Below are 13068 nucleotides of genomic sequence, written 5' to 3' on the forward strand. Positions count from 1 at the left end.
CTGATTGCCAGTCCGGGCCTGACTATGGCCGAGGCTATGGCAGAGGCTTGACAAAGTGCCATAGTAGCCCGAAACATTGCCTGAGGGCCCTTTAAGTAAAGAATTCCACTTTTTCAAATAATACCGGAGTGCTGCTGTTTTTGTTGATAATTATGATATTTTGCCCTGGCAGAGGGTACAGCTTGCACCTGGGGCTACAAAGAGCTGTTTCCCACTTTTAAAGCACACATGAACTAAATGAAACAATAAATAATGAAGACCAATTGAAAAGTTGCTTAGAATTAGCCATTCTATAACATACTAAACGTTAACGTAAAGGTCAACCACCTTTAAGAAGAAAATATATCAGAAATAGCAATTATTGTCTATTTATCCTTATTCCATAGTAAAACAACAATATGCATATTTATACATTCATTCTTTACGAACTGTACAACGTGAAATAAACAGACGATAACTCTTGGAAATGGTATATTTTCCATTTTCATCTGATCAATTCTCAATAAATTATAACGGAAAAAGCTAAGATGTAACATTGGAATTCTGGCTTTTATACCCCCTGTTGGAAATCTCAAAGGAGAATTGGCTGCACTTTGTAATTTCTGTGCCTCTCTGCACTTTTAATACTTCTGAAGGTGAATGAATGGAATCAGTCTTTTAGTCCAATAGTCCTGTGCCCCAGGGACTCCATTTGTCAGTTTGTTGTCAGTGGAGATGCACTTGTCTATTATAAGACATTCTTATATGTGTATATATAATAAAGTATATAATAAAGTACCCCCTCTTGTAAAATATAAGGATATTATAAGTTACTGAGGAGTGCTTTTATACAGGTCATGGAACTCCGAGGGAACTTCTAATATCCTCATATTTTGCAACGGGTTATTTTATTTATTATAATACACAATATTCAGTGAGTCATGTGACACTGATGACATCAGTACTCACCGTTTATAATTTACAGGATATTCATGGCTTTTGTGTATTATAATTAATATTCCCCCTGTTGTAAAATATAAGGAAAGTTGGCAGGTCCAGACTGGGATGCAGAATATCCCCTGGCATTTCAACTACTCAGAGGCTCTGCAATGTGTGCAGCTGGACATGTCATATCCTCATATATTAGGTACATGGTTTTAGTATAATACACAGTAAAGATCAAACTGTGAATCCAGAAGCATTCCCAGCAGTTCCTTCCATCTTCCCAGTTTGTAACAACTTTCCCTGACAGACAGGAAAGTGTTAATGAATTGACACAAAACTGCGTCACTCATTACTGGGTGAACTGAGGGTGTTTCAGTGCTAGGAGCAGTCAAACATTTATTTTCAGTGGGTTGTTAATGGTCAGCACTAGAGATGTGCTGGTTGAGAAAACTCGACCTGCACCCCCTTTCCCCTCCATTTATAGATCTGACCCACCAATGATGTCACAAAAGGGACAGGTCAGGCGCAAGTCTATAAAACAGGAAGTCAGCGGTCTAAGGTCCCGCGACAGTCAAGAGAAGCAGCGTGGTTGTCCCAAACCCGTCCGACCCGTGGCTCCCGCAGGTATCGGCCCGGCCCGCACATAACTAGTTAGCACAACTCTGGGGTTAACAGTTCAGACAACTAGGGGCAGATTTATCATAATGTGAGTTCACATGTGAGGAAATTTAAGAGCATGGAACTCAGGGTGAACACGTGTAAGGGCCCTAGGAGGGACTTCTGTAATCTGGAACACAATGCTGGGAAAAAAAACCCAAATACATCCAGTTTGAATTAGATATTAATACAAGCTAAATTAATTATCATCAGGTACAAAGGTGTCTTATTAAAGGGGAGAAAAAAAGTCAAAACGTAAAAAATTGTTTATTTAAAGAACATTCTACTTGGAATGGCATTGTCAGTTTTCAGATCTCTCTGTATAACAGATCCTGTACAGGTTTGCTTGCAATATTTGTAACCAGATAGTTGGAAATTCCAAGTTACTGTGTTTATACTTCAATATTTTTTATATATATATAAATGAATAGCTATAATAAGATGATCAGTATGGTTTTGTTTTTTTACAGTGTGAACACTTTGTAGCCTTTGTGCAACTTAGGGAAGACAATGTCCATTTTATACATTTCAATAAATGTCTTGTTAAAAGTCATTACTTGTCCTTTTCTCATTTCTAGTTTGGGCCTGTGCATGTTGCAGCCAGTACAGGGACACTGGGGCTTCACAGCTTTAGGGCTCCTCAGGGTTGGATAGTTTTTGGATAGAGTTGCAAGGGGGCTTAGACTGCTGGTCTCACTCTGGGTCTCTCCATGGTGTTTGTTCAGATTATAGATGGCACTGCAAAAGTACTTTGCAACATATTATAAGAAGCCTAGGTCAGCTAATGGAATTATACCTCGTGGGCTAATAATCTCACACTCCTTTTGCCACCCATAAGGGACAGATTTATCAAGGGTCGAAGTGAAAATTAGAAGTAAAAAAATTAGAATTTCAAGCTATTTTTGTGTACGTCGAATAGGGAATAGTCCAAATTCGATTAGAATTTTAAAAAAATTAGAATATTGATAATGATCATGTACTGTCTCTTTAAAAATTCGACTTCGACCATTTGCCATCTAAAACCTGCCGAATTGCTGTTTTAAAAATTCAAAGATATATTTCCAGTCAATTCTCAAAGTTAAAAAATTACTTTTTATTCATCATAAATATTAAAAAAGTAGGCATATAGACCAACCGATACTCCGCCCACAGGGCGGAGTATCGGTTGGTCTGTATGCCTACTTTTTTAATATTTATGATGAATAAAAAGTAATTTTTTAACTTTGAGAATTGACTGGAAATATATCTTTGAATTTTTGAATTGAGTGCCCTTTGGAGTTGGGGGCTATATTCCAGCACTTGGCCCTTTTTGACAGGCCTATATAGACTGCAGCAGTTGAGTGGTAAAGTTTTTTTGAATTGCTGTTTTAGCCTATGGGGGACCTCCTAGAACCTATCTGGAGTCAATTGGTGGACTTTGAAAAATCAAAGGTTTTTTGGGGAAAAAGTTCAAATCAAATTCGATCAAATTCTCTATTCCTTTGAATCGTACGATTCGAATCCGGCTGAATACAGACCTTTTTGGTCGGAAATGGAACTATTCAACCAAAAAAGAACTTAGACTTAATTTCGGTTGGTCTTTTTGAATTCGAATTTCGAAAGGTTTTTTTCAATTCGAAATTCGACCCTTTATAAATTATTTTTATCTACTTTGTCTGGTCCCAAAGAGAATTATAAGTTACATTACTGTACTGTAAACATTTCTGCCCTTATAAAACCACAGTATCCAACTTGTCATTGTGGACTTCACTTTGGTCAGGTATATAATGGTGTTTAATCTCTGCAATCCATTTATTGAAAGGCAAATTTGAAGTATGGGGGCAATCACTGACACAAATATGGCAGATTTATTAAGGGTCAAAGTGAGAATTCGAATTTCTGGATTTTTTTTTTAATGGGCAAAACTCTCAAAATCGAATTGTGAATTATCCAAACTCGATTTGAGTTTTAATTTGAATTCGAATTTTAAGATTTATCATACTCTGGCCCTTTAAGAACTCTAATTCGACTATTCGCCATCTAAAACCTGCCGAGTTCATGTATAAGTCAATGGGAGAGGTCCAGGGATCCATGTTAGTAGCCTTCAAATCGAGTTTAGTCTAATTTGAATCAAATTCGATAAGAGTTTTCAAGTCAGCAAAAATTGTACGAGTTTTAGATGTCCAATTTTTTTTTCTATAAGTAATTTAGAGTATATTCGAATTTAATCGAGTTTAAAAAAATTCACATTAATTCCAAATTCGACCTTTAAGCAATGTGCCTCCCAGGATGAGTGCCAGACTATGACCTCCTCCAACCTATTTATTCATCAACCAGATTTGACAGTGGGAGACCTAAGAATCCAGTGATTGAATGAGTTTAATGCATGAAAAGGTTGGCTTGGGTATTTGCAGCACAGTGAGAAACCAATAAGGAGAAAGTAGAGTTGAGGTGGGACATTCATGAATACTCACCTAAAGGACTTTGATTGGGATTCAGCCAATAATATCCCATCCACCACATTTACTGAGCTTAGAACATTCTCCAAACATGAGCAGTAAAGGGACAAAGAGTAATGGCTTTAAAGGAGAACTAAACCCTAAAACTGAATGTGTAAAAATGTTATATTTTATAGACTGAACTTATTGCACCAGCCTAAAGTTTCAGCTTGTCAATAGCAGCAATGATCCAGGACTTCAAACTTGTCACAGGGGGTCACCATCTTGGAAAGTGTCTGTGACACTCACATGCTCAGTGGGCTCTGAGCAGCTGTTGAGAAGCTAATCTTAGGGCTCGTCACTAATTATCCAGCAGAAAATGAGGTTGGTCTGTAATAAAAGCTGATGCTACAGGGCTTAAATTCTGATGCTAATTGCACTGGTTTCTGTGCTGCCATGTAGTAATTATCTGTATTAATTACTAATCAGCCTTATATTGTGACATTTCTGTTCTATGTGTACTGTATATTGTGAGTGGGTCCCTAAGCTCAGTAAGTGACAGCAGCACAGAGCATGTGCAGTGAATCAGCAGAAAAGAAGACGGGGAGCTACTGGGGCATCTTTGGAGACACAGATCTTTACTGCTAAAGGGCTGTGGTTGCATTGGGCTGGTACAGAAGCCCAAAACATAATGTACAACATTTCTATCTAATTCTTTAGTTAAGCTTTAGTTCTCCATTAAGTGTGAGTCCATGTTCTACATGCAGGAGATGCACATGCATAGAATGAAACTGATAAGTAAATTTAGGCAAATATTTTGAACTTGAGATTCTGGACTGACCTTCTTAACCAATGATTCCATAGGTGCATATGGGAGATCTTTGACAGCGGGTATTGTCACTATAGGATAGAAACTCCACCTCCCTTCTGATGATTTGTGAGCTAACTGATGTTTGGTCATATTCATGTAAGAATGACTACTCCGCATGTTATTTGGCTGCTCTGCAAATGCAATAGCAGCATGAAAGGTGTAGTGGTGTCAGGCTGAGGAGGAGTAGCACATTTGTACTGTGCCTGCATGTGTCTTCAAAGGAAGAAGATGAAGAAGGGACTGAAGAAGTCCAGAGAAATGAGATGTTAAATGTTGCAACACAAACCAACTGGAGTTTTATTCCTTTCACAAAAACATGTAAGATTTGGGGCAGTTCTTAAAAATAAGTCTTGTTTAATTTACCCTGGTCTCCATAACTGTCTTGACCCAAGTTGATGAACCAACGGCATGAGCCCGTGTTGAAGGATTACAATTACAAATCACAAGATGACTGTAGTGATGGGCGAATCTGACCCGTTTGGCTTTACCGAAAATTTGGGAAATGAAAATTTGCTAAAATTCATTGGGCGTGATTTTTTGATGTGTGACAATTTTTTTCACCCATTGCAGTCTATGGGCATCCTTTTAAGCTTTGAAACTTGACGAAAAATTTTGCTCATGACTATGATGGGTTATGAATCAAGGGGGGATTAGGTTTCATATTGTCCTTCCTTCATTCTACTGACGTAGAAGGAAAAGCCAAGGTGTGTGCACCTTCTACCTTGGCTGATAACACCATCATCGGCCATAATCATCCATCTAAATATTTATAGGAATGCTATGCAGATTATTAATTTAAGATCCTTCACCCCAATAACTTCAACTACATACCCATGCAGAAATAGCCATACATGTATTACATATGAGCAGCCTAGAATATGAATTACTGTATTTGGAGTCTGGAATAACTGGTTCTTAAGTGAAAGCTATGGGACTTGATGCATCAATTCTTTTGTGGTTATCCCTATAAAAGTACCACTTCACTATTGTACCTGTTTGGCTAAACTCTCAATAATACTGAAAATGTTGCCATATCAGAGTCGGGTGTCACAATGTCAGGCATCTTTACAATTCTCTGCATCAGAGGACAAAAAGGAGGAACCATTTTTGCACCCATTGTGCCTAGGGTTGCCACCTGACCAGTATTTTACCAGCCTGGCCGGTAAAAATGATGGTTGATCCCAATGTTATTAATAAGGAAAACAGATAAATATATAGGAAGGCCGGTATTTTATTCCAGAAAAGGTGGCGACCCTAATCGTGCCCTCCGAAGGCCCCACTGCCCTGGTGTGTATACCCATTTACTGTGCCCTTTACCCTTCCCACCAGGAATGTCCAACCTGCAACACTCCAGAGGATGTTGTTATACAACTCCCAGCATATAGTGATGGGTGAATTTGCGCCGTTTCGCTTCGCCGAAAAATGTGCGAATTTCCCACTAAATGGCGTATAATTCACGAAACTGCACCGGCGTCTAGTTTTTGACGCTGGCGTCCGTTTTTTTTTACGCCGATGCCCGTTTTTAACGCCAGCGTCCGTTTTTTTGGACGCCTGTGACAATTTTTTTGACGCCCATTTCGCAAATTTATTCACCGGCGGCGAATCACGCAAATTCGCCCATCACTACACAGGAGTCAGTAGCTATTGATGGGATGCTGCTAGTTGTAGAGCAACAACCTATGTTGGTTCATTGATTGTCTATCTGTGATTCTGGTACATGAAACATCACTCTCATAGTCTCTCCCTGTGCAATCACAGTGGCCTTGTTTCCTGTTAGACTGCAAGCTCTTGGACCTTGCAGAACTGTTCTCTCCTGCTAACATACCAATGCCTTGGTTCTCAGCTACAGAGAAAGCTGACTGACCGCGTGTAGGAAAGAACAGGAGCGCTGGGGGCAGAGAGACTGTTTATTTGGTTGCATCTTAATCCCCGGATGATTGACAGGATTAGTGAAATGTATCTCTACCCTGCACTCTCTGTCTGCTAATTACAACCAGTTGCCGAATACTTCACCTTCTTGCCCAGGGATTTTAACCTGCAAATTCACTAACTGGCCATGCAAAGCAATGAGCAACTTTGCTGACCAGTGCCTTGGCATAAGGCAAGTTATCAGCTAAAATAAAAGATTTTATTTACCTTCGAATACCTTTGTCAAATTCTTATACAGTATAATTAGATTTGTTTGAAAGATAGATAGATCATCTACTCTAAATGATTACTAAGGTGCTCACTAATCAACCCGCATTAACATTACTGGGGGTTAATTCTTCTTGCAGAAATAATTGGTTCCAGCATGAAAAAATTCTTATCTGAATCTTTTTTTCTCTAAGCGTGTGATTTGCATCTGGGAGTCAATATTGGGCTGGATAATTGTGCAGAGTTTTGAGGGTCTGGGCCAGAGTTGAAGAGCTTTGAGAGTTTATAAGCCTATAATGAGCTTTATGTTGGATTTGTCACAGGTACGGATAGACATTAAATGCATTCACATATTCTAAATCAGGGCTTTCCGCCTGTCCTCTCAAATGTTTTATGATTTACCATTAAACTGCCATTCTCAGGCATAAAGAGAAACTGAGGTGTGTTCACTAGTACTAATTCTGAGGAATACATGCCCAGTAGTGCTGTTTGAATGACAAGCTGATTTATTATAGGAGTAGGAAGTACAAAAAAAATCCACAATTGGAATTTTTTTCGCAGTTTTCCAGTATAAGTTTACGCTCCTCAATCAGGCAACCTTCCAGAGGGGCAAAGATCTTTATACATTGCTCACAAATGAGTTGAACTGGCAGCTCACGAATGGGACATGGAGCTGTCATTTACTATGCTCCCCAATGCAAGTGCTAGAGCACTAAGGGGTGCAAAAAGAGAGCTCCTTCGTGCTAATTCTAAAAGCATTGATCCTGGGGTCCAGCTGTGCTGTGGAAGGGAAAGGGTCAATAAAGGGGACATCTACAATCTTCCCCTTCCCTCATGAATACAGTGCTGCTTGATGCAGGAACTGATGAATCCCGGTCTCTCTGCTCCATTTTTGAGTACAGAGACTTGTGAAATCTAGAGAACTGCAAGACATGATGCAAAGTGCTAAGTGCAAAAAACAATGGTGGTTTATATCTGTCTTTGTACTTTACACTTGTTCACTTACAGTCCCTACAATTGTGTCTAGTGCAGTGGTCCCCAACCAGTAGCTTGTGAGTAACATGTTGCTCCCCAACCCCTTAGATGTTGCTCCCAATGGCCTCAAAACAATTGCTTATTTTTCAATTCCAGACAAGTTTTGGTTGCATAAAAACCAGGTCTATGGCCAAACAGAGCCCCCTCTGGGCTGCAAATCCACAAAGGGCTACCAAATAGACAATCATATTCTTTATTAGGCACCCCAAGGGCTTTTTTCACGCTTGTGCTGCTCCGCAACTCTTTTTACATTTGAATGTGGCTTATGGGTTAAAAAGGTGCAACACAAACTATTTACACACTAGTCAAGACTGGTGCTCAGCTGTGGTTTGAAGATTCTAATTCAATGAACTAATGGTAACCAGGGCCGGATTTGTATTTCTGCAGCCCCTAGGCCATACGGTCCTAACGTCTGTCCACGACGAGTCTTATTGCCATCCACCCGCAACTCCCGCAAGTGCAAATTTTGGAGCACTGGTGCTCTTCAGCAAGTGGCTGGGCGGCATGCCGTCCCTAAAAGTTCGCCGCCCTAGGCACAGGCCTTTGTGGCCTCTCCACAAATCCAAGTCTGATGGTAACTAAATGTAGAGGGAACTGAGTAAACCCCAAAAATGGCTGCCCTGGCTCCTACAATATGGAATTATCTCCTGTAGGTCAGACCTGGATTTCGTCCTGTCACTTTTAAATACACTTTCTTCTTGTGTGTTTAACAGAGAGAGAGAGAGAGATTGACAGGTGTAGACTTAATACGTTTAAGGGAAGCCAATTAACACTTTGCAATTTTAGCTTGGATTACAGTGATTAATAGTGCGCTAAATCCTTTGTTGCTGACGCTGGGGGTTGCAAGCTTACTCCAGGTGGGACTTTAAAAGGACGAGGGGACAGTGGGTCATACTGTAGAACAGCTTCAGTTGGGATCACAGGCTTCTAGGGATCCTTTGGGCAAAAAAGAAACACAGAAGGCATTCTTTCTATACAAGAAAGGACTTTATAGAGCTGCTACCATGAACGGAACAGAAGGTCCAAATTTTTATGTCCCCATGTCCAACAAAACTGGGGTGGTACGAAGCCCATTCGATTACCCTCAGTATTACTTAGCAGAGCCATGGCAATATTCAGCACTGGCTGCTTACATGTTCCTGCTCATCCTGCTTGGGTTACCAATCAACTTCATGACCTTGTTTGTTACCATCCAGCACAAGAAACTCAGAACACCCCTAAACTACATCCTGCTGAACCTGGTATTTGCCAATCACTTCATGGTCCTGTGTGGGTTCACGGTGACAATGTACACCTCAATGCACGGCTACTTCATCTTTGGCCAAACTGGTTGCTACATTGAAGGCTTCTTTGCTACACTTGGTGGTAAGTTCCAATGGGCTTTCGTCACTGATATTGTTGTAGCAATAAATTCTTGGAAAGCAATGCAGATCTTTGTACTCCATCTTGCACAACCAAAGTGCAATGAAATGGAATTAAAAAAAACAAAGAAATGGCATAGATTCCTTTAGCATAAGGGTTGGTCTTCAATTGGGAGCTGGAAGTTATAGTTTTACAAAATTGTACAGATTTTCTGTTCCACTCGTAAGGGAACAAGCTACCAGGGAAAGGGTTATAGGGCTGAAAAGGAATATCAGTACTTTCTATGTTCTCCAGCAGAGTGTAGTGCATACCATGTTCAACATGTAATACTGTGAGGGGCCAAATTGCCTGGGTTGAGTCATGTTAACCTTTTGCCTTTTCCTGTTCTTTTTACTAACAGGTGAAGTGGCCCTCTGGTCACTGGTAGTATTGGCCGTTGAAAGATATATGGTGGTCTGCAAGCCCATGGCCAACTTCCGATTCGGCGAGAACCATGCTATTATGGGTGTAGCCTTCACATGGATCATGGCTTTGTCTTGTGCTGCTCCTCCTCTCTTCGGATGGTCCAGGTAAATATATATAACATCAGTCAGCATATCCCTAGAAAAGTATATCTAATGATACAACTACGGTATATATAAACTTGTAGAAACATCCACCAAAGTTACAGCATGAGTTAAGGAAGAGTACAATAGAAGGTCAGCTAATGCTTTGGAAAAATACAATAGAAGGTCAGCTAATGCAGAGGTTACCAAACTCCTTTGGGGGCTCCAAGCTTTGGATGGAAGCCCAGTTTGAGGTCAAGGTTTGAGATTTGTTAATTACTCCTGGAACTAGAAAAGAGTTAGTTGCCCACATCTTATAACAGCGAGACAATACTGAGAATTGGTAGTTGTTGCTGAAATTCAGCTTTCTACACCCCCACTACAGCCATTGGCTGCAATATTGAGTTCAGCTTGGAGAGAACTCAATCCAGGATTGCACTTCTACATTTTATTCCAGTATTCTATTTATCAGATGAGCTTGTGCTTAAACCCCAAGGACTCAATGCTGATGAATAATGTTAGGATTTACAGTTCAGTAACAATTGAGAGATACAGGATGTCTATTCCTGTAATGTGGGTAACAGAGTATGTGCTTGTTGGCTCTGACACTATATTGTCCTTGTGCAGATACATCCCAGAGGGAATGCAATGCTCATGCGGAGTAGACTACTACACACTGAAGCCTGAGGTCAACAATGAATCCTTTGTTATCTACATGTTCATTGTCCACTTCACCATTCCCCTGATTGTCATCTTCTTCTGCTATGGTCGCCTGCTCTGCACTGTCAAAGAGGTGAGTAGTCATTATCATTTGGTCATGGTCACAACCCAATCCAACTAGTTCTAAACATAGACCCTCCAGGTGTTATTGAACTGTTACTACTTCTTGGACTTCTCTACAACCTTGTTTGACTGACTGGAGAGAGAAAGATCAGTAAAATCTGATTCTGAAGAGAACAAAGTCCTACACCTTGTATGCCCAATATCTACTACTAGACTGTTGCTCTTCTGTCCTAACTTCTCTTATCTTACCCATTTCATAGGCTGCAGCCCAGCAACAGGAATCTGCTACCACCCAGAAGGCTGAGAAAGAGGTCACCAGAATGGTTGTTATCATGGTCGTTTTCTTCCTGATCTGTTGGGTGCCCTATGCCTATGTGGCATTCTACATCTTCACCCACCAGGGCTCTAACTTTGGCCCAGTCTTCATGACCGTCCCAGCTTTCTTTGCCAAGAGCTCTGCTATCTACAATCCTGTCATCTACATTGTCTTGAACAAACAGGTACTAAACTACTTCCAAGTCTGTTCTTATTTTTTAATCAGCAGTTTGTCAACTTTATGTATATTTCCTCTCCTATATGGGTTTCCAAGGGTTTCTATGTAATATATAGGTTACCAAGAATTCTGACCACCAGCTCTTGTTGAGACTCCCACCAGTCTACAGCTGTCATCTAGGAATGGTGGAAGTTTCAGTTCAACCAAAGCAAAGAGTGCTAAACATGAGCTGATTAACTATGACTCCCATTGTCTATAGCTGCAGTTAAAAAAAGTCATGGAGAATGTTCTGCTACTTATGATGACTGTGTTGCCTTAGGATCAGCATACAACTTGGGGTAGTAAGGGCATTTGTCTTAGGTCCCAAAATGGAAGGGGCTTTTAGAGGAGAAACACAGATAAAACTACAAAGACCACCAGTGTTTTAGTATTTTACAACCTTCGTATACATCAATATGCAATGCATTACTTATTTTTAGGGTAGTAGAGACTAAATGAGTACAATACAGAAGAGATGAATGGACTAGATAATGACTGTTCTCCTTTCTCTCCCCAGTTCCGTAACTGCTTGATCACCACCCTATGCTGTGGAAAGAATCCATTCGGTGATGAAGATGGCTCCTCTGCAGCCACCTCCAAGACAGAAGCTTCTTCTGTCTCTTCCAGCCAGGTGTCTCCTGCATAAGAGCTTCACCAGGGCTGTCTCAGGGTCCGCTGCCTCACACAATTCCCATCACTTAAGCCCTGTCTACTTGTTGCGAAGGCAAAGAATTCCACAGTTTTAATATTTACCCCCATTCTGCCCAACCTTGGACACTGTAAGAGCTGACCCCATTACTGCTGGGAAGGCCCAAGCTTTGTTGCATTCTGATGTGATCCTTTCAGCAGAAAATGGGTGGATTCAATGAATTTCACCAAGGCTGTACATAACAATAACATTAGTCTGAAGGCACCTCCCACCCAGAGAATGCAACACTTATTTATCTCTGTCTTTTCTTGACATATTGATGCTGCTTCTATTCATGGTCACTAACAAAAAGTCCCATTTTACAATGCAACTGAAAGTAATGTATTTTTGTAATATAATAACATATTTCATGCAATCTCCTCTGCTTATTGGCAAGGTCTGATATAGTGAGGATAGACAGCCAGACCCCTTGCATTAAAATCCTGTATTAAAAATTTCTTTGCAAGTAAAAAAAAAAACACAAAAAGTCAAATGTCTTATTCGATTTATTTCACACTTTGATTGTCTGGTTATTCATTCCATCACCTACAGTATGTTTGAATGCAGAACCTTCAGCGCTCTATGGCAGTCTATATTTGAACAAATATCCCTTGGCATGAATATCTCTTGGCACATTGGCAAGCATTAAAGGAACGGTAACACCAAAAAATGAAAGTGTTTAAAAGAAATTACAATATAATGTATTATTGCCCTTCAATGATAAAACAGGTGTGTTTGCTTCAAAAACACTACTATAATTTATATAAACAAGCTGCTGTGTAGCCATGGGGGCAGCCATTCAAGCACAGGGTGCAAAGTAGATAGCAGATAAGTTCTGAAGAAGCCCATTGTATACTACAGAGCTTATCTGTTACCTGCTGTGTTTCCTGAGCCTTTTCTCCTTTTTCAGCTTTAAATGGCTGCCCCATGGCTACACAGCAGCTTGTTTATATAAACTATTCTAGAGTTTCTGAAGCAAATAAAACAGTTTTACCAGTGCAGGGCAACACTATATTATATTGTCATTATTTTAAAACACTTACCCTTTTTTGGTGTTACTGTTCCTTAAAGGGCATGTAAAGGCAAAAAAATAAAATCCCATTTTTACTTTCTTTAAT

General features: G+C 40.1%; 1 protein-coding gene across 1 annotated transcript; it reads left to right on the forward strand.

Annotated features, from left to right (window-relative positions):
• Window positions 1–8928: 8928 nt before the first annotated feature.
• Window positions 8929–12443, forward strand: rho.2.L (rhodopsin, gene2 L homeolog). Its single transcript, XM_018259054.2, has 5 exons — window positions 8929–9405; window positions 9803–9971; window positions 10575–10740; window positions 10991–11230; window positions 11780–12443. The coding sequence occupies exons 1-5, from the start codon at window positions 9045–9047 to the stop codon at window positions 11906–11908; spliced, it is 1065 nt and encodes a 354-aa protein (XP_018114543.1). The 5' UTR covers window positions 8929–9044; the 3' UTR covers window positions 11909–12443.
• Window positions 12444–13068: the final 625 nt, after the last annotated feature.

The sequence above is a fragment of the Xenopus laevis genome, chromosome 4L (genome assembly GCF_017654675.1).
Source record: "Xenopus laevis strain J_2021 chromosome 4L, Xenopus_laevis_v10.1, whole genome shotgun sequence".
Lineage (NCBI taxonomy): Eukaryota > Metazoa > Chordata > Amphibia > Anura > Pipidae > Xenopus > Xenopus laevis.